Source organism: Bos indicus x Bos taurus, chromosome 8 (assembly GCF_003369695.1).
Source record: "Bos indicus x Bos taurus breed Angus x Brahman F1 hybrid chromosome 8, Bos_hybrid_MaternalHap_v2.0, whole genome shotgun sequence".
NCBI classification, from domain to species: Eukaryota; Metazoa; Chordata; class Mammalia; order Artiodactyla; family Bovidae; genus Bos; species Bos indicus x Bos taurus.
Window position 1 is genome coordinate 102119401 of NC_040083.1, and position 20819 is coordinate 102140219.

The 20819-nt window shown below is 48.1% G+C and overlaps 1 protein-coding gene across 1 annotated transcript; it reads right to left on the bottom strand.

The window, feature by feature from the left end:
- Nucleotides 1–2213: 2213 nt before the first annotated feature.
- On the bottom strand, nucleotides 2214–17081 carry SLC46A2 (solute carrier family 46 member 2). Its single transcript, XM_027550526.1, has 4 exons — nucleotides 12490–17081; nucleotides 11033–11116; nucleotides 10490–10646; nucleotides 2214–3048 (listed from the first exon to the last, which is right to left on the bottom strand). Exons 1-4 carry the CDS (start codon nucleotides 13919–13921, stop codon nucleotides 2991–2993), a joined length of 1731 nt encoding a protein of 576 aa, XP_027406327.1. The 5' UTR covers nucleotides 13922–17081; the 3' UTR covers nucleotides 2214–2990.
- Nucleotides 17082–20819: the final 3738 nt, after the last annotated feature.

Genomic DNA, 20819 nt, shown 5'->3' on the forward strand with positions numbered 1-20819 from the left:
AAGGCCTCAAGAGGAATGAGGAAATTGATTAGAGTTTGCCTAGAGCGTGGCCTTGAACTCATTTTCCCCATCGCATGTTCTCTGCCCCTGTTGCCTGTCTGAGCGAGGACCTCTGCCTCCCTCCGAGTTGCCTGAATCCCAAATCTGAATCATTCTTGCCTCCATATGCCTCACTCTGTGCAGTTCATCCACTACCCACTCCTGCTGACCTCTAGCTTCCAAATATTCCCCCAAGTCTGTCTAACCTTTCTCCATCCTCATAGCTTCTTACCTAGTAGCAGCCCACTATCACCTTCAACTGGATTCCTCAACAGGCCTCTCTGCTTGTCGCTTTTCTGCAAGTCTTGCTCACTCCTTCCAAAGCCAGTTCCTTCTCAGTGCTGCCAAGTCCTCTTTCTAATATACAGATGTAAGCATTCGACATTCTTGCCCAAAACCATTCAACAGCTAGCCTATTACTCTAAAGAGAAACTGATTCTTCCTTTTTAAAAAAAATTTTATTGAAGTATAGTTGATTTACAATGTTAATTTCTTCTGTACAGCAAAGTTACTCAATTTTACACACACATATATATATTCTTTTTCATATTCTTTTCCATTATTGTTTGTCACAGGATATCAAATGTAGTTCCTTGTGTTATACAGTAGGACCTTGTTGTTATCCATCCTATATATAATAGTTTGCTAAACCCAAACTCCCATCCCTTCCCTCTTCTACACCACCCCCGCCGCCCTGCCTTGGCAGCCTCAAGTCTCCTCTCTGTATCTATGGGTCTGTTTTTGTTTCATAGATATGTTGATTTGTATTGTATTTTAGATCCCACTATATAAGTGATATCATATGGTGTTTGTCGTTCTCTTTCTGACTTTGCTTAGTATGATGATCTCTAGGTTTATCCATGTCGCTGCAAATGGCATTATTTCATTCTTTTTTATGGCTGATTAGCATTCCATTGTATATATGTACCACATCTTCTTCATCCATTCATCTGTCAATGGACATTTTAGGCTTTTCCTTGTCTTGGCTATTGTAAATAGTGCTATGAACATAGGGGTGCATGAATCTTTTTGAGTTATAGTTTTGTCTGGGCATATGCCCAGGAGTGGGATTACAGGATCATATGGTGACTCTAGTTTTTGAGGAACCTCCATATTGTTCTCTATAGTGGCTGTCCCAATGTACGTTCCCAGAAACAGTGTAAGAGGGTTTCCACACCCTCTCCAGCATGTGTTATTTGTAGACTTTTTAACGATGGTCATTCTGGCTGGTGTGAGGTGGTAGGTACCTCACTGTAGTTTTGATTTGCATTTCTAAAGAGAAACTTTTTTTAAAAAACGAATGTGTTCACTTTTGGTTGCTCTGTGCCTTTCCTGCTGCATGAGGGCTTTCTCTGGTTGCGGTACGTGGGCTTCTCATCGTGGTTGTTCCTGGTATTTCAGAGCACAGGCTCCAGGCATGTGGGCTTCAGTAGTTGCAATGTTTGGGCTGTAGGGCACAGGCTCAGAAGTTGTGGCACACGGGCCTAGTTGCCCCATGGCATGTGAAATCTTCCCGGACCAGGGCTCGAACCTGTGTCTCTTGCATTGGGAGGCAGATTCTTATCCACTGTACGACCACGGAAGTCCCTAAAGAGAAGCTTTTTAAAGGCTCTGTTTTGATGTTCCTCCTCACTGTCCCCGCTCACCTCTCGATTCCAGCCCCCTGGATACCTCTCCCTCCATCCCTCTTTTCTCTCTTCACGTTGATTTTCTGTATTGGGGGATATTTTCACCATCAGATCTTCCAGCATGTTCCTTCTGCCTGGAATTTCACTCAACATCCAGCCTTGGTAACTCATCTTTCCAGTTTTATGCCACTTCTCCCGAGAAGCCTTCTCTGCACTCTTGGATTTGGGTTATATGCTCCCTTATGTTAGCGTTCATTATAAGATACATGACTGCCTGTTGTTCTGTCTGCTCCACCCACTAGGTCAGACACTGGTGGGGTAGGAGCTGTCACAGGCTTGCTCTGCCTCAGCACCTAGCATGGTGCTAGGATCCGAGTAGATGTGCCTTGAAGTTGTGGACCAGTCCATGCAGGGCGTCAGTGATGATAACAGACTCTGAGCCCAAATGCTCTGAGATTTAAATGCATTCTCTAGCTTTAAGTTTTATCCTAGTCTGAGAATGCCATGTCTGAGTTCTAGAGGGAAGCTGACCAAAGAGACAGTGAGTCACACACTCATGCTACGGATGTTGATTTATTAGGAGGTGAGTCTTTTATTCACGTAATTAAAACAGTAAGTGCCTCAAAATAAAATGGTGTTAGCGTATCTCCCCTCTCCTTTCACACCTCTCACTTTGGGAAGTGCTATTGATGGAAAGTATTCCTTTGAAGAAAGCCTTTTTGATAATTGCCTTCTTAAAAACAAAACTACGCTGACTTCAAATGCCTGAGCCCTAGATAGCTCCCGAGTCATTCACACTAACAAGGCCTGAGGGAAGAAAGCTAAACTTTGTTTTCAAGGTTCTGTTTTAATTTTTAAAATACTGAATGATGTTCACAGTTGGCAGTTCTTTCGAAATTCCCTTCCTCATCCCCCTCAGGTGGTTGACTGCCTTTGTTCTCACACAGGACTCCTGGGTGACTAGTTACGATGGGTGGAGCCCCCAGAACATTCCCGGAAAAAAACTGGCTTCCATGTTGGGTATGGCTGTGCCTGTGGCCTGTGTATCTCCCTTGAAAGTTCACACACTACTGTCTGCAGAACCCAACCTCTGCCTAATAGCAACATCCGAAAGCTGAGAAAGTGTCTCCATCACCAGTTAAGTGCTTTCCCCCACCCACCCAGGACCCCTGAGCCACAGCAAGTCATTCTGAGGCCGACTCTGGCCGGAACTTGGGTTCCTTGAGCAATGGATTACTGTGGACACCAGTTCCTGGTCCCGTCCTTGGTCTTCAGAGGGAGTCTGGCCGTTGCTGGTGTTCTGGCTCCCGCAGATCAGCACCTTCATTTCTCTGTGATGTCTCCAGGCTGCAACCACGAGGCTTGCTTATAGGCCACGATGCTGTAAGAATTGACAACAGAGAATTACAGGGGAACAGCTGGAATGGGGAGGGAGGGTCTCTAGCCATCTCTCGGAGACTCTGTCCATCATGGCAGCAGAACCGCTGTACTCCCTGGAGGAAAGTGGCCCCAGAGAATTTCCCTCACTCCAGCCTCCTTCCTGTCCCATAATATGGAGAGCCATTTGCATCTACATTTTCCCTTTCTTGGAGCCTCTTTCCATCTTACTTCTGTCTGATGATTCATTCCCATGTGGACCTCAAGCTCAAGCTTCACTCATCCCAAGCGGAATTCGCTGCATCCCCTTCTGCCTTTGCATTGCCCTTTTCTCTCTTCCATAACTCATCACATTGTTTAAAAATACTGGGAGATGAAATGGACGCCTAGGAATGAAGAGCTGTATTGAAGTCTGGAATCTGTGTGACGTTCTCTTTCTCAACTGTTTGAGCTCTAGGAACCCCAGGTTCTAAGCTGGAACACAGTTCTTCTAATGGATGGACCACATCTGGACCTAGTGGGTGGGGTGTGGGCAGAAATCCAAATCCTTCTAAGGAAAAGCTTTGTAGAAACTTCCAAACACAGATTCCCTACCCTCTGTGAGCCCCAGGGCTCTCCAGAGAGGACCACTCACTATTCTTAAAGCTCACTGTATGTCAGAGCTGGCAAGAGGCGAGTAGAGGCAGGCAGCCCAGGACCACATGAACTGTTCCAGGCCCGACTCCACAGCTCACCCCAGCTGTGGGACCATGACAGCAGAGCCCCGCGGTTGGTGGATTATTTTAAAGCAGGACAAGAAAACTTTTCAACATTAAGATTCTCTGCCCATTTGAGTAACTATCTCCTCCGCTTTAGAGTGTATTGTGCACCTGCATTGTGTTAACTTGATCCCCTTAGAAGACGCAGGAATTCCTACTCGCTGGGGGAAAAAAAAAAAAGAATTTCTTCCTGGTGGCAGCACCCCCTGGGAAATAACATTCCTGTCTCAATCTTGTAATAGGTCTCGACCCACCGCTCACCTTGTTGGACTATGTAAACTGTCAGTATGTTACTTGGGTTTGTCCCGCCCCGGTCCCTCTTGGGAAATGTTTAAAAATTGAAGTATGTTCATTTATAATGTGTTTTTTTCAAGTGTCAGCAAAGTGATATATATATTCTTTTTTGGATTCTCTTCCATTATAGGTTAGTAGATATTGAGTTCCCTGTGCTATACAGTAGGCCCCTGTTTACCTATTTTATATATGCTGCTGCTGCTGCTAAGTCACTTCAGTCGTGTCCGACTCTGTGCGCCCCCATGCACGGCAGCCTACCAGGCTCCCCCGTCCCTGGGATTCTCCAGACAAGAACACTGGAGTGGGTTGCCATTTCCTTCTCCAGTGCATGAAACTGAAAAGTGAAAGTGAGGTCGCTCAGTCATTTCTGACTCTTAGTGACTCCATGGACTGCAGCCTACCAGGCTCCTCCATCCATGGGATTTTCCAGGCAAGAGTACTGGAGTGGGGTGCCATTGCCTTCTCCAATTTTATATATAGTAGTGTGTATATAGGAGGAGGAGATGGCACCCCACTCCAGTATTCTTGCCTGGAGAATCCCATGGACGGAGGAGCCTGGTAGGCTGCAGTCCATGGAGTCACTAAGAGTCAGAAATGACTGAGCGACCTCACTTTCACTTTTCAGTTTCATGCACTGGAGAAGGAAATGGCAACCCACTCCAATGTTCTTGCCTGGAGGATCCCAGGGGTGGGGGAGCCTAGTGGGCTGCCGTCTATGGGGTCACACAGAGTTGGACACAACTGAAGTGACTTAGCAGCAGCAGCAGCAGTGTGTATATAGGAGAAGGAGATGGCAACCCACTCCAGTACTCTTGCCCAGAGAATCCTGTGGACAGAGGAGCCTGGTTGGGCTGCTGTCCATAGGGTCACACAGAGTCGGGCACAACTGAAGCGACAGCATGCATGCATGCATGGGAGAAGGAAATGGCAACCCACTCCAGTGTTCTTGCCTGGAGAATCCCAGGGGTGGGGGAGCCTAGTGGGCTGCCGTCTATGGGGTCACACAGAGTTGGACACAACTGAAGTGACTTAGCAGCAGCAGCAGCAGTGTGTATATAGGAGAAGGAGATGGCAACCCACTCCAGTACTCTTGCCCAGAGAATCCTGTGGACAGAGGAGCCTGGTTGGGCTGCTGTCCATAGGGTCACACAAAGTCGGGCACAACTGAAGCGACTTAGCATGCATGCATGCATGCATGGGAGAAGGAAATGGCAACCCACTCCAGTGTTCTTGCCTGGAGAATCCCAGGGACAGAGGAGCCTGGTGAGCTGCCGTCTATGGGGTCGCACAGAGTCGGACACGACTGAAGCAACTTAGCAGCATCAGTAGCAGTGTGTATATGTTAATCCCAAACTCTTTTAATTTATCCCCCACCCCCTCCACAATACGTTGTCTCACAAACATAGAACTGTAACTGTGCCTTGGCATCTTATAGGTAGAACACTCCTCGGCTTTTCCTGAAATAGTCTCCCTCTGGGTTATAATCCTTGGATTAGCAGGACTAAAATTTTCTATTTCTTCCTTAGATTGACTGTTGATCAACTTTTGTTGATCATGGTGGTGGCCAACCCCTGACATGGCAGCTCAACAGGCAGCTCCTGGGTGGTCAGTAGTGCTGGCGTCACACCCTCTGTCAGATTGTCCTTTCATTAAAGACTCTGAGTACTGCTTATGCACTAAGCTCTCTGCTGGACACAGGGTACAAGGTCAAACAGGCATGGTTCCTGCCCTCAGGGAGCCTGTGGAAAATTAAATCACTAAGTAATCATCAACTGCCATGCTCTGAAGGAAAAGTATAGGAAGCTGTGCTGCTGCTAAGTCGCTTCAGTCGTGTCCGACTCTGTGCGACCCCATAGACGGCAGCCCACCAGGCTCCCCCGTCCCTGGATTCTCCAGGCAAGAACATTGGAGTGGGTTGCCATTTCCTTCTCCAATGCATGAAAGTGAAAAGTGAAAGTGAAGTCGCTCAGTCGTGTCCGACTTTTCGCAACCCCATGGACTGCAGCCTTCCAGGCTTCTCCACCCATAGGATTTTCCAGGCAAGAGTACTGGAGTGGGGTGCCATTTGCCTTCTCCATAGGAAGCTAGGGGAGCATATCATAGAAGGATCTAACTTAGATTGGGAAGGGAATTTTCTCAAATCCTCTTTGAGAAAATGGTGTTCAAGTTAAGACCACATCTAGCTATATTAAGACAGACGTGTGAGGTGTCCAGCTTCTCAGTGGTAAAGAATCCACCTGCCAGTGCAGGAGACACAGGTTTGATCCCTGGTCTGGGAAGATCCCACATGCCAAGGAGCAACTAAGCCCATGAGCCACAACTACTGAAGCCCGCGTGACCTAGAACCTGCACTCGGACGAGAGAAGCCACCGCAGTGAAAAGGCCCTGCAGGAACAAAGACCCAGCCTAGCCAAAGAAAAAGGGACATGTGGGTAAGGAACGGGGAAGGGCGTGAGGGGGAGGCTCCTGGGGCTGAAGCGGAGAGGGGAGGGTGGTGAGTGGCAGGAATAGCAGGCTGGAGAAGAGGGTGAGGCTGGACTACGCAGGACCTATGGTCCTCCGTGAGACAGTGGTGCTCCTCCTAAGAACCGTGAAAGCAAAGTACAGAGCTCTGAGCAGGAGATGATGCGAACTGGTGTCCACTCTAAGGAAGTTTCTCAGGCCACCTGGTAAAAAGAGGGTGGATGGATGCGGGGAGATTGGCTCAGGGGCGAAGTTGATTCCCCAAGTGATTTGGACTAGGGGTAGCCACAGTAGTTTGAGGCATATACTGGAGGTAGAATCAATGAGGCTTGATGGATGGGAGGTACGGGAAGATGAAGAAACAGGAGGACTTTGGTGACTCTTAGATTTCTTTCCTGGCTGAGTGTGATGCCATTTAATGGGGTGGGCAAGACTGGAGGGGAGCAGATGTTAGGAGGGCGTCAAGGATGTAATTTTGGAAACTGAGATGGTAATTTGAAATTTTGAAAATAATTTAGATTACTTCAAGACGATGAAGTGAAAAGACAACCCAGATCTGAGCCCCAAAGAATTCTTCCATGTGGAGGTTTGTAGAGAAGTCGGAGAGGTAGGAGAAACCCAGGAGAGGAGGTGTTAAGAAAGCCAAGTGACAAGTGCCTTCCAAGGAAGGAGTGACCCACAGTGTTGGGGGCCACTGAGAACCGATGGGGAGAGGATGGCAGGGAGTCCAGTGTACTCGGCTGTGAGGAAGTCGGATCTCAGCGCAGCCCTGGAGGCATTGAACAGGGAAGTCAGTCTGGAGTGGGTTCAAAGTGAACGAGAAGTAAGCAAATGCAGACCAGCACTGGAGAACATGGCTGGGGGGAGGAGGAGGCGAGAGGGTAGCAGACCACGTGTCAGTTCTGATAGGAAGAACTCAGGAGACGGAGTTGCTAAGTAGTACAAGTGAACTCTAAGGGGAGGAAAGAGGTGGCATCCAGATACCCAGGGACTTTTCTGAGACACACTGTCAAATAGTGACTAAGAACCAACTTCCCAGGTTCAAATCCTGCCACTGTCCCTTATTAACTGTGTAACCTTTGGCAAGTTACATGACACCTTAGATTTTGTTTCTTCATCTGCAGAATGGGCATAAAATAGTAATTGCTTCAGAGGGTTGTTTGAGAAGGTTAAAACATATGAAACATTCAAAGTAGTGCCTGGCACATAATCAAGGCTGTTTACATGTCTGCTATTACTATCTTTGAGAGATTGAGGGAGGGGATCAGGATGGGTGCAGAAGAACTCAGGCTTAGAGGTCTACTTTGAAGAAGATGAGCCCATTCGCTTCTGATGGCATCTACGAACCACAGGCAGCAGCTGAGTGCATGTGTGACAAGGGGTTGGGGGCTTGCGGATGGGCAGAACCAGACAGACATTCCCTCAGCATCTCCCTGCTGCACATAAAGAAGAGTGAGGACGAGAGGGCAGGTTCTCACAGTGCCGTGAAGTTGGCTCACTTCGGTACCAGGAAGGGCTGGGGCCACAGTCACTTATTGTAATTGAGCTGTTGGCAGCTGGGCTCAGCAACCTCTCCTCTCCACCTTCTGCCCTCCTCCACTCCCTGCTGTGACATGTCTTCCTGGGCTTTTCTGTCTTTGGAATGTAGCTCTTCTTTCTGCAGTTTGAGAGTTCTACTGGTCTTTCCTGTTGATCATGCTTAATGATTGGTGGTGCAGCCTTGGCCTCTTGAAAGAATTTTTCAAGATTTTGTTCATTTAGTGACTTTGTGGAGGGAAAAGTACTAGAAACACTCCCTTTCTACCAAAGGTTCTCAACCTTGGTTATACATCCGAATAAACTGGAGAGCTTTAAAAAAATTCCCATGCCCAGGCTATATCCCAGATCAACTGAGTTAGAATCTCCGCGGGTAGGATCCAGACAGTCGTCGTTTTTTAAATCTCTCCAAGTGATTCCAATGTACAGCAGGCAAAGGAGGCTTTGTTAGCACGTGAGTCCCTCTACTGCTAAATGTCTCCAACAGAGGCATCTACTTGAGTGCCTCAATTCATGTCATCATTACTCCTTACGATTGGTTCAAGATACTGACCCAGCTTCTGTGGTATAAGATGATGAAGATCCTGTATATCTTAAAATTCCATGCACACATTGTAGGACGGGGCCCAGGTCCACTGGGGTGAGGTGTCCCCAGCCGGGGTGAGAGCAGCCCACCTGCTTCACATACCCCAAAGGCGCTTTAAAAAGGGAAAGCAATGGAATTGTAGAAAGGAACCATTTATTGCACATTCTCATTGCTTTCATTTGTCTGTTTATCTCTCTAGCTATGAGATGTTAACTAGTCTAGTCAGACTTGTTTTCTTTTGTTGTTTTTGTTGATCTGTTTAGGTCAAAGAGCCTATTTCAAGCAACTGCCAATCAAACAGAACTGGGTACCTTCCAAGTGGCACAGTTATTAATCCACTACTCACTTGGACAAAGAGCTGGCACTCCAGAGAAGTTTGCATTGTGGGTCAGGTCTAGCTAAGCCCAACCCATTCAGCCAAGACTCTCATGAAAACAGGGGCACATGAAAAGGCCTAAGGCCTGGACAGTTTGAAAATGAAAACTGGCCAGCGATGGCACTGGTAATCAAGTCTGGTGTTTTGCACAAATTCTCTCATCTGTTTGATCTTATTCTCTCAACTGTGAAATCAAAGAACCCTCATGATTGATGGCTTCTGTCTTAGGAAGCTCAACTTTCTATGCAAGCACATCAAGCTATACAATGTGATGCGAGAATCCAAAGGCGGCCCTTTTCACCATCCGCTTCCCACTTTTTCCAACCTACCTTTAGCTTTTCCCAACCTGCCTTCAGCCCTTCTACTCTGCAGCCTACAACACCACCGTTAATGATATGGAGGGCGCCAGTGTGCTACCAAGCAGGTCCCTTTAAAAAGCAAATCTGTATCATGTCCTTTGTATCTTATTGTCAATATCATTACTGTGTTCCTTTCTCCTCTGTGGGATTGGTACAAGCGTGAGAAAAGGGCCTAAACAGACCAAAGCTCGGCTGTCTAATATGTAGCCACTAGTTACATTGGCTTCTGAACTCTCGCCTTCAAATGGAGTCCAAGTTGGGATGTGCTGTCAGTATAAATACATACGGGATTTCAAAGACTTAATTCAAAAGAACTCATTGATTTTGTAGGTTGATTACAAAGACATTTTGGAGCTATTGGGCCAAATCAAATATATTATTAAAATTATTTCACCCGTTACTCGTGTTGTATTTAAACGTGGCTACTAGGAAATGTAAAATCATATAATATGGCTTGTGCTTGTGGTTTTGTATTTCTTTTGAATGGGGCTGGTTGAAGACCAGACTATTTCCTGTGGTCTATATTGGTGATAACCTCAGCTGGCAACTCTCCCCGTGGGCCTTTGTATCTCCGGCCTTCCTCCTGCCTGTTATCTCCCAGGAGGTAAGCACTCTTGATTTACAAATGAGACGATTTCCCCAGAGAGCTCAGAGGAATTACCCATGTCCTGCAGGGGTGCTCAAAGCCCTCCCAAGATACAGAGAAGAAAGAATACTTGAAAGTGAGGCCGGATGACTGTCACCTAAAGGAGACTCAACGAGGTCTGGGTGATTCGAGAGGGTTTTTTATCCCAGCCTCTGATTACAAGTGTATGAGGCTCCTATTACAAAACTGCCAGGAAGTGAGCCAGCATGTTGAGGCCCTCTGTTTATTACTTATGACTTTAGGGAATTCCCAAATTACCAGATTACTAGTTTGGGGGCACAGGAGAAGTTTTTCTTAGTGGGAGAGCCTACTCAGAACCCATTGTGTAAATGTGAAAAGTAAATACTTTATGATAATAGGCTGGAAAGGCTCCAACAGTCCTTGACCTCAGCCCCAGCCCAAAAAGCAGGAACTGCTCCTGTCTTACCCAATCGGCAGGATGGCCAGGAAGGAGAGAAAAGAGGAGAGCGCAAAGCAGGTGCCGATGAACTTCTCCATGGTGAGCTGATAGATCTTGTTGTACAGCGTGGATGTCACCACCCCAGTGAGTGTCAGGGACAGCTGCAGAATGACGAACACCTTTCCTGTGGAAGGGACCGAGGTTACCGAGGTTACTGTGCTGTCGCTCCGTGTTCCCTGATAGCTGAGTCTCTGGGAGGCTCTCCGGAGCCCCCTCCCCTTCCCTGATTCCCTCTGTGTTCACGGCTCATGTTACCAGGATTCTGGCCTCCATCCAGTTGGCTCTTCCCATGGCCCGTGGGTGGCAGTATTTTCCTTTGTGGCTTTTCAATGGCAGACTTTCCCAGTCTTTCCCTGCTCCTGCTCTCACTCCTTCCGCCCTGGATGGACACTAATGTGTGCCCAGTGTCTTAAAGGCTGCTGCTGGAGCTCTCTCCTGTGCCTTCTGTCAGTCCAAACCCTGTGCCTCAAACGAAGTGGCTCTGAAACCTCTCAGATTCCTTTCACTCACCATAAGAGGAACCCTTGATGAGTTTGGACATTGCTGATCGGATGGTTGTGACAGGGATGAGAGCGAACAGCATGATGGCCCGAGCTGGAAAAGAAGCACATGAGAACACTCCTCACTGGAGCCCAGCCTTGGCCAAAGAGTAAATCAGAATAACAGGAAAACCTCCCTTAGAAGCCGCCTCCCACAGTCCTTTCGTGGCCCCACCCTGCCCCAGGGCAGGCTGACTCCCTGAGTTCCCAGATGGAGCTATAGATGCTGCAGACCGATCTTGAAGGTGGCAAGGCACCTGGGACATGGTGACAGGCGGTGAAGGGCGTCTTTATTGGCAGAGTTAAGTGGTTTCTAAGGAAATGGAGCTGATGTCACTCAAGTGACTTTCAGCTCCTTGCCTCCCAGGAGGGAGGTGTCTGCCCTCACCCTATATCATCTCTGAGACGCAGTCCCAGTAGCTTTGGCAAGCTGCATCCAGAAACGTGTGCCACTACCACAGCTACTACACCCCGCTCTTCCCTGTAGCCCTGTTCATCATTCTGATGTGTGTGTGTGTGTGTGTGTGTGTGTGTGTGTGTGTGTGTGTGTGTGTGGCGAAGGGGTGGGGTGGGGTGGGAGTGGCTATAAGTGATGGGGAGGGAAGAGGAGAGGTTACTCAGGCTTGCACTTGGCCTGTTTAACTGGGAGCTGGCTAAAAGTAATCTAGCCATTTTGTGAGATGTTTTTCTGAGCTGTGTGACCTCAGTCAAAGGGTGGTCTCTGGGAACTGTCTAGAGTTGTTCCGTTAGCCACTGGCAAGTCATATGACTACCTAAATGAAATAAAATGAAAAATTCTGTTCAAGTTGCACTAGCCACATTTTAAGGGCTTCATAGCCACACACAGCTAATGGCTATTGTTTTAGGTGGAAATGTTACAGAACATTTCTATCACTCTAGAAAGTTCTATTAGAGCCCTGTTCCAGAGTGCTCTGCTTGTGGTTGTCTGTGTCCTCAGAAACTTCATTCTGCTTCCTTGAGGGAATGTATTATATTGGTTGTGGAAGGCATTTATGGAGGATTTTTCTCTTTTTGAAAAGCCTGTGTTTGACCTGAAATGATTTTAATTAAAGGACCTTTTCAGCTGGATTACTTGAAAATGTTTTATCCCTTTTAAATCGGGGAGATAAACTCAACCCCATCTCTTCCACTCAGGGCCATCCTAAAGCCTCTCCTGACTCCCAGCACCACTGACCATCTCTTCCTTGACTTCCTAGATTACACTCTGATTACATTTCAGTGGGCAACACAGATAGCACAATACAGCCAAACTCAGGTGCACATAATCCTCTGTCCCTTGTGCCTCCTAGGTACAGACGTAATCTCTGGTGCTGAGCTGTGACAGACCACAGCACCTCGGGTGTACGCCCCGTTACTTAGGGGATCAGCAGTGTCCTCGTCCTGCCTCCCCAAGAATGCCGGACTCACCAATGTAGAACATGTATGTCTCTTTCACAAAAGCCAAGAGGAGGGCTCCTGACGCAAAGGAGACCATTCCGATCATGATCATGGTGGTGTCCTGGAGGTAACGGGAGAAGACCAGCACGCCCAGGAAGCTGGTGATGAAGATGGTGTACCCTGAAGCCATACCATAGCCCACCTGCACTTGGTTCCAACTCAGAGGCTCCCTCAGCACAAAAAGCGGCATCACGTCCACGGTGCCCACCACTGCCAGGTCATAGATGATGGCGCCCACAAAGAGCAGGCCAATGATGATTTGTTTGGGCTTAGCCGTTGCAGGAGGTGGAGGGGGGCTCACCACACTCTGCTTGTCTGTCTGATCAGGATCCAGGGTGTCATACCTGCCGACAGTGCCAGGCACTATATCCATGGCCTTGCGGGGTTTGGCCTTGGACTCGGGGACCTTCAGCAAGAACAGGCTGTACAAAAGGGCACAGGTGGCACAGCTTACACTGCAGGCGGTCAGCACCAGGCCCTGCTTGGAGTGCCCGACCATCTGCTTGAAGAGATGTCCCGAGACCATGCTCCCGCAGAACCCCGCCAAGCCCAGGATCAGGTCAATCACAATGAGGCGCAGGGAGCGGCGGCCCTCGGAGGAGCTGAGGGATCCCAGGGCCATGACCCCCGACCAGAACGCAGAGAAGCCGCCGCACAGTCCGGTCAGCGCAGCCCCTGCGTACAGGATCTCCACGGGCCAGTCCAGCAGCACTTTGAGCAGCAGCACGAGGCGGGAGAGCAGGAAGCCCAGCAGGGGCACGCAGATGGAGACCTTGCGGTGGTAGCGGTCGCTGAGCCAGCCCAGCCCGTAAGCCGACAGCAGGGGCGTCAGGCCCATCACCAGGTGGTAGACGATGTAGAAATTGGAGATGGCCCTCTGCTGTTCGTCCTCAAGAGCCCCCCGAGGCGACGGGCTGGAACTGTGATTAGAGGAGGTCCCGACTCCGAAGGACGCTTTCACCACGAGAAGCAACCCCGCGTCGTAGAGGGAGGTGGCCACCTGCGTGGAGGCCACCACAGGCTCGATCCAGGTCCACACCTGGAGGCGAGGCAGGGGGTCCCGCCACGGGCAGATGCTCCCCTGGCACATGATAGGGCCTCTGATAGGGGGATGGAGGCACTGGCGGGCTGGCGCTGCGGCTGCTATTCCCGAGGGCTGGGGCTCCGGGTTCGCATGGGAACCGGGTGAGCCGAGCTGAACCCGAGCACAGGGCGCAAATGACAGCAGCCCGCCCTGCGGTCCGGTGACCTCCCGGACCGCAGCCACTCCTCCCCGGACCAAAAAAGGCCACGCTCCGCCCCTGCCGGGGGAGAGGGACTGGCAGCGGCCCAGGGAAGCCACGCGTCTGGGGAGCGCACAGCGAGTCTCGGCTCGCGTCACGCTGCTCTGATCCGCGCGCATGTCGCTGGGCGCTCTCCCCTGGGACTTGCCCAGGCCTGGCTTGAGTCCCCCGGGCAGGAAGCAAAATTCTGGCCCTGGAAGGCAGTTTGGAATAAGCAGTGGGGTGCCTAGGAATCTGCCTGGGATCAGTGGAGGGGAAGGGCAGTGAAGTTTTATTTAAGGGATTTAAAAGCAACAGGGACCTACGTGCTGTAGGGAGCCCGGGTAGCGCCAGACTTCGAGAGAAACAAACCAATCAACCCTCAGGAGCGCTAATCTCTCTGATTTCAATCTTGTGGATAAATACCTAGCCGCCGGATTGCTGGGTCATAGGATAGTTCTGCTTTCATTTTTTTGAGGAAACATCGTTTTCCATTGAAGCTGCCCCACTTTCCTTTCACAGCAACAGTGCACAAGGGCTCTAGTGTCTCACAGGCTCACCATTACCTCTATATCTATTCTGGTATAGCCATCTTGAGAGGAATTAGGTGATACCTCATTGTGGTTTTGATTTGCATTACTCCTAAGATTAGCGTATCTTTTCATATGAATGTTGGCCATTTGTCTGTCTTTGGAGAAATCTCTGTCCAAAGAACTTTTTTTTATTTTGTCTAAGCCAGCACATTTTTGTTTTACGACTGAATTGTAGAAATCCTGACACATTTTGGAGATTAACTTCCTATATGATGTGCATTATTTTCTCCCATTCTGTAAATTGCCTTTTGACTCTGTTGATTTTTTCTTTTGCTGTGCAGAAGCTTTTTAGTTTGATGTAGTCCCACTTGTTTATTTTTAGGTTCTTGAAGAGAGATTAGCACTCCTGTGCTCATTGTAGCACTATTCACAATAGCTAAGATATAGACGCAACCTAAATGTGTATTAATGGATGAGTGGAAAAAGAACATGTGGTATATAAATATAGCTGAACGTTATTTGGCCTTTAAGAAGAAGGTGGTCCAGTGGTTAAAAATCTGCCTTGCAATGCAGGGGATGAGGGTTCAGTCCCTGGTCAGATAACTAAGATCCTGCCTACTGAGGAGCAACTGAGCCTGCATGTGCCACAAATAGAGAGTCTGGGCGCCGCAACAAGATCTTGCATGACCCAGTGAAGAACCTGCATGCCACAACTAAAATCCGATGCAGCCAATAAATAAATAAAATTAAAAAAAAAAAAAGAAATCCTGAGATTTGTGTCAACATGGATCAAACCTGAGGACATTATGCTAAGCGAAATAAGCCAGTTGTAGAAAGACAAATACTGCATGATTTCCCATATGAGGTATCTAAAATCGTCAGAGTGGAGCGGTGGTTGCCAGGAATGGGGGTAGAGGGAAGAAGAAATGGGGAATTACTAATCAACAAGCATAAAGTTTCAGTTAAGCTACATACAGCTCCTGCTGTACAACGTTGTATTTATAGTCAATAACATTATACATGTAAAGGTTTGTTAAGAGAGGAGCTCTCATGTTAAGTATTCTTACCATAATTAAAAAACAAACAAAAACCTCAGGAGAAGCTATGCTTAGCCCTTCTTCCATACCAAAGACCTCTCAGAGAAGAGTCCTGCTTGAGCACCTGAATTAATGGGCCCGGAGCCAGGACAGGACCCAGGCCAGCATAGGTCCCAGCCTGGAGGCTTTGGCCTCAAACCGCAGGACCGAGAAAGAGACGGGGAGGTCCTGTCAGCCCGGCATGTCCCTACAGATGCTAAACTGGACTCTGGCAGGGGCAGATTCCACAAAAAGAGTCACCAGGATTATTTGCTTCTGAGTAAAGTCCCCAGGACCCTTTCTCTTTTCTTTGCAGTTCTTCTTCCATTTCATGGGCTCGCTGCCTTGGATAGGTGGAGACGGGTTTCTCTGGCTGCTTGCTTCCTGTACACACTCCTGCAAAAGAGGACCAGGGCGATGGGTGGTACTGGGGCAAAGGAGCAGCACAGAGAGCAACGTTTCTTCTTCAGGATCATCCCCAGGGGTGGAAAGTCAGAACACTCCAGCTCTCTCCCTGTCTGCTTAACCCCGACGCAGCTCAGGCAAGCAGGAACCTGAAGTCATACAAGGGAGGATCAGATCTGCATGGAGAGTTTATAAAGTCAAAAGGATAATGTACCTGTGGGAGTAGGGACTAAACTCTAAACGATTTCGTGTAGATGTGCACCCTTTAGACAGTTTTTAGATGAGCTATAATCTTCTCTACCCCTCCCTGTGCTCAGGGCCCTGTGTCCAGGTCCAGTCAGCTCTTCTTCTGCAAAGAGAACATCCCACCTTGTCTCCCTTACAAGCCGGGCAGTCCCTCAAAACTCCCACACTGCCCTCTTGCACTCCGTCACAGAGGCCCACCTTGGGAGGTGCTGGTTTCACCCAACCCATGCCTGGCTCTCCCACTCCATTCTTAACCCTGTTCTTCCAGAGGCCACAACAACAAAGCAGTCCGACCAGCCTGTACCTGTAACGGGCAGAGGCTCCACGGGATGGATAGCTTGTGAGGAAGATGGTATTCACCCATCAGATATGGCCACCAGAACAACAGCCTGGACCAGATGGATCACTTTAGCGATTTAATCAAGAGGTCTGTCTTTTCTTGGGGCCACAGAGCCTAGAAGACAGCCCTAGAGGTCTGGGAGGGTCCCTGGGCTCTCACTTCTTCCCATACTTTGTGAAACCAGGGAAATTAGAGGGGCCTCTGAGAGATTCATGCCCAGTCCAGGACACATTTAGTGAGAGCTGTGTCATCATGGTGCTAGCCAGCCCTGGGACCTGAATTCTCTGGCCCAGAAATGAACTATTATCAGGGCAATTGGCGCCTCTCCCAGTTTAGGCTACTGAGGTTAGCACTGTATCTTTCATCATGTCCCACTCCTCTCTCCAACTCTGAAGCAGGATATAGCTAAGTGAATGCCTGGCCATCCTGTGTAGTCTAGGCTACCAGCAGGTATAGCCCTTAAGCCAAGTTGAGGCCTGACCCTGACACTTTAGTCTCTAGCACAAGGCTGGCTTTATTCAACTGCAAAGGTTAAATTCTCATTTTTTTACATTGATAAAGTCACACTATTTGAGAAAAAAGGGACTTATAAAAAGGAGCAGCAACATTTACTGAGCCTGTATTATGTACTAAGCAATTTACAGGGGCTTCCCCGGTGGCTCAGCGGCAAAGAATCCATCTGCCAATGCAGGAGACAAAAGAGATGTGGGTTCGATCCCTGGGTCGGAGTAGGAAATAGCAACCTACTCCAGTACACTTGCCTGGGAAATCCCATGGACAGAGGAGCCTGGCCAGCTACAGTCCGTAGGGTCGCAGAGTCGGACTAAAGTGACTGGGCACGCCCAAAGCAATCTACAGGAATAAATTTCATCCCCCACCCCCCACGCCAAAAGTCTATAAACTAGTCTATAATAGTTTCTATATCTATATCTATAATATAGATAAACTATAATCACTTCATTTTGTCAGAGGAGAAACTGAGGCCAGAGAGGTGAAGTTATTCACACAAGATAACACAGCTAGGAAGTTGGGGAGCCAGCATTTAGCACTTGTCTTTGAAAGCCTGTAGCTATAGGGGAAATATGGTGACAGGGAATGTTATTTGAGGGCGTCCTCCCAACCTGCGCAGGAATGTGGAGAGGGGCAGGAACACTTAAGTCATAATGAAACCTTTCTTGATCAACAGTGTATGAACAAATGGAGAGGACTCAGAGGGGTGGACGAAATCTATTGATTGAATGTGTATCCCAGGCACTTCTCAATCAAACAGGACATCTGTTTTCTCAACAGACGGCCCCCAAAGAAAGGAACAGTCAGTCTTTGTTTGGAAAATGCCTTGGGTTGTTTAGAAGGCGAAATCCCCAGGCCTGGGTTTCAGCTGTGGAGGAGGCACCAGAGAAGGGGTGGAGCCTCTGTGCCTGAGTCAGGAGAGCCACTGCTTGCTGCTTTGGAGGGAGGGGGAGTGGTTCGGGGAGTTTAGAGGGGGTGGGGAGGAGGGGAGGCGGACAGGAGGTGTGGGGAAGTGAGAGTCCGGTCTGTTGAGAACAGGAACTCCCTTGTCAGGGCTGTCAGAGGAACTTTAAAAGAATAGGAAGGTCTAACAGGGCTTTAAAGAGCTTATAGTCTCTCCTGTGTATATAAATGCTTCCTGAGACCTCACTCGCGCCTCCTTGGTTCTACAGAAAAGTCTACCTGTGAACGGATTGTGTGAGTAGGATTTTTTACTTTGGTAGAAACTGGTGAAGGAGCTGTGATTCAAGTCTGGATTAATGTAACTGGGCAGAAATCACATGAGCAGAAAGAGACCATAGGAACACCAGTCTCCCAAGGACTGGCTGTAATCTGGGATGGGCTTGTCACAGGCTGTGGACTGCGGGAGTTAAGCCGTCTGACATTGACCGCCAAGGAGACCCTGGTGGCTGATGCAGCCTGCATTGATGGGAAAGGTGTTCTTTATTGCTGATGTTTTAGGGGCTGAGAAGAGCCTTTTCCCAAGACAATGCAAGTGAAAGAAAGAAGATGCCTTTCAAGACTTAACTATATAATGAACAAAGATGCACAAACTCATCCTAAGATACAGAGATAAATCTTGTCAGTGACCATCCAAGAACTTTCCCAATGGCTGGGCCATCTCTGCATGCAGGAGGCAGCCCGAGTACCCGTGCCTGAGCACAATCAATCTTATATAGCTGCACACAGGGAGAAGATACGCTAGTTATATGAATAAATAATTTCTCATAGTAAGTTAATACACTGGTATTCTGAATTCTCTGCCTTTCTAATTTGGTCAATGTGGACCTCTTTTTGGGAAATGACTTCCCTCTTTATGTGCTGATGAAATGAAGTTTTTTACTCTGTCAGGCTGAGAGCTAGGCCTTGACTATAATAAGTTATCAAAATAATGAATGCACTCCACGGATCCCCTTGGGAAATTATTTTATTGGCCATTCCCCCTCTACGTGGCACTCTAACCAATTGGTGGCCCTGCCCAATTTTACAGATGAGAAAACTGAGACCTAGGGTAGTGAAGTCATTTGCTTCATTCTCTTCACACAGAGCTAGAAGTCAAATCTTGATTTGTTTAACTTCAAAGTCTATGCTATTTTCACAATGTTCCACTTCTGACATAGTTGAATAGAAGAGATACATTTTGAAAAGGCATGTATTTATTGAACATTTTGTCAAGTACTGTGAGCCTGTTTCTATCTGCGGTATTTTCAAACTCAGTGATTAATTAATTAATTCATTCATTCATCATCCATCCATCATTTACAGCATTTTTTGAGGATCAGGACCACTATTTGGTACCAAGGAGGCAAACCCTTTGCCCTCAAGGATCTTTCAGTCTGAAGAGTTATCAACAGGCACTGTACTGCTCCTGCTGCTGCCAAGTCGCTTCAGTCATGTCTGACTCTGTGCGACCCCATAGACAGCAGCCCACCAGGCTCCCCCATCCCTGGGATTCTCCAGGCAAGAACACTGGAGTGGGTACTAACACTCCAAATTCTATTTTACACATGAAGTCACTAATGCCAGCCCATAACTCCTCTTTCGAAGATTCTGGCTTAATGAGGTTCCTCTCCACCCCAAGCTCATTTCCTAAACTGAATGGCCTGATGAACAACCTGCTCAATACTGTAGAAGTAAGACATCTGTTTTCACTAGCCAGGACACACTGATTCTTCTTCTGATATTACACCCCATTTTCCCTCTGATGAACCATTCCAAGGGTAGATGAGACTCAGTTCTAGCCAATCACAGCACTGAGTGCTTGTGATCATAGTGACTGGCTCATAGATAGAAATATGACCCAAATTTGGACCAATAAGAATTGGCCCAGGACACTGGCTTAAATAGTTAGGGAAGAGACATTTATTCTTCTCTGCTCATCTTAGACTGGTAAGGATGAAAGCTTGGAGTTGCTGGCAGCTGTTTTGCTCTCACTAAGGCAGAGCTTGCCTGAGATTGAAGTCCTTATCAAGGACATCAGAGCTGGAAAATGGACAGTTAGACCCTGATGGCATCCTGTGAGCTGTGCCTAACCTAAACTACCTCTTCACTTTTTGATAACAGAAGTTTCTGTATTCTTTCCCAATCCCAGTTTGATTTGGGTTTTCCACCAGCTGCAAATGAAAAAGATTTGATGGAGCCAAGCACACGACCCCTCATCTCTTGTGACGTCTACCCTTCTCCAGCCACAAACTCCCTTGGATCCTGAGTCTGATCATCAACGGCACCTGTACCACCTCTAAAGTCATGGAAAATGTAATGGCAAACCACTCACCATTCCTGCCTTGAGAACCCCATGAAGAGTATGAAAAGGCAAAAGGATATGACACTGAAAGATAAACCCCCTGCCAGGCCAGTAGGTGTCCAGTATGCTACTGGAGAAGAAGCAGAGAAATAGCTCCAGAAGGAATGAAAAGGCTGAGCTGGAGCAGAAAGGACACCCAGTTGTGGATGTGTCTGCTGGTGAAAGTAAAGTCCAATGCTGTAATGAAAAATATTGCATAGGAACCTGAAATGTTAGGTCCATGAATCAAGGTAAGTTGGAAGTGGTCAAACACAGAGATGGCAAGAGTGAACATCAATATTTGAAACTAGAATAGACAGGAGTGGGTGAATTTAATTCAGATGGCCATTATATCTACTACTGTGGGCAGGAGCCCCTTAGAAGAAATGGAGTAGCCCTCATGGTCAACAAAGAGTCTGAAATGCAGTTGCTGCTGCTGCTGCTGCTAAGTCACTTCAGTCATGCCCAACTCGGTGTGACCCCATAGACAGCAGCCCACTAGGCTCCTCTGTCCCTGGGATTCTCCAGGCAAGAACACTGGAGTAGGTTGCCATTTTCTTCTCCAATGCATGAAAGTGAAAAGTCAAAGTGAAGTCGTTCAGTCGTGTCCGACTCTTAGCGACCCCATGGACTGCAGCCTACCAG

Excerpts from the sequence above, each read along its gene's own strand:
- SLC46A2 (XM_027550526.1), bottom strand. The coding sequence starts at position 13,921 with ATGCGCGCGGATCAGAGCAGCGTGACGCGAGCCGAGACTCGCTGTGCG. Across the intron at positions 10,647-11,032 it reads CATCAAGGGTTCCTCTTATG|GAAAGGTGTTCGTCATTCTG; the intron begins GTGAGTGAAAGG and ends TCCCTTCCACAG. Across the intron at positions 3,049-10,489 it reads CTGGCCATCCTGCCGATTGG|CATCGTGGCCTATAAGCAAG; the intron begins GTAAGACAGGAG and ends CAATTCTTACAG.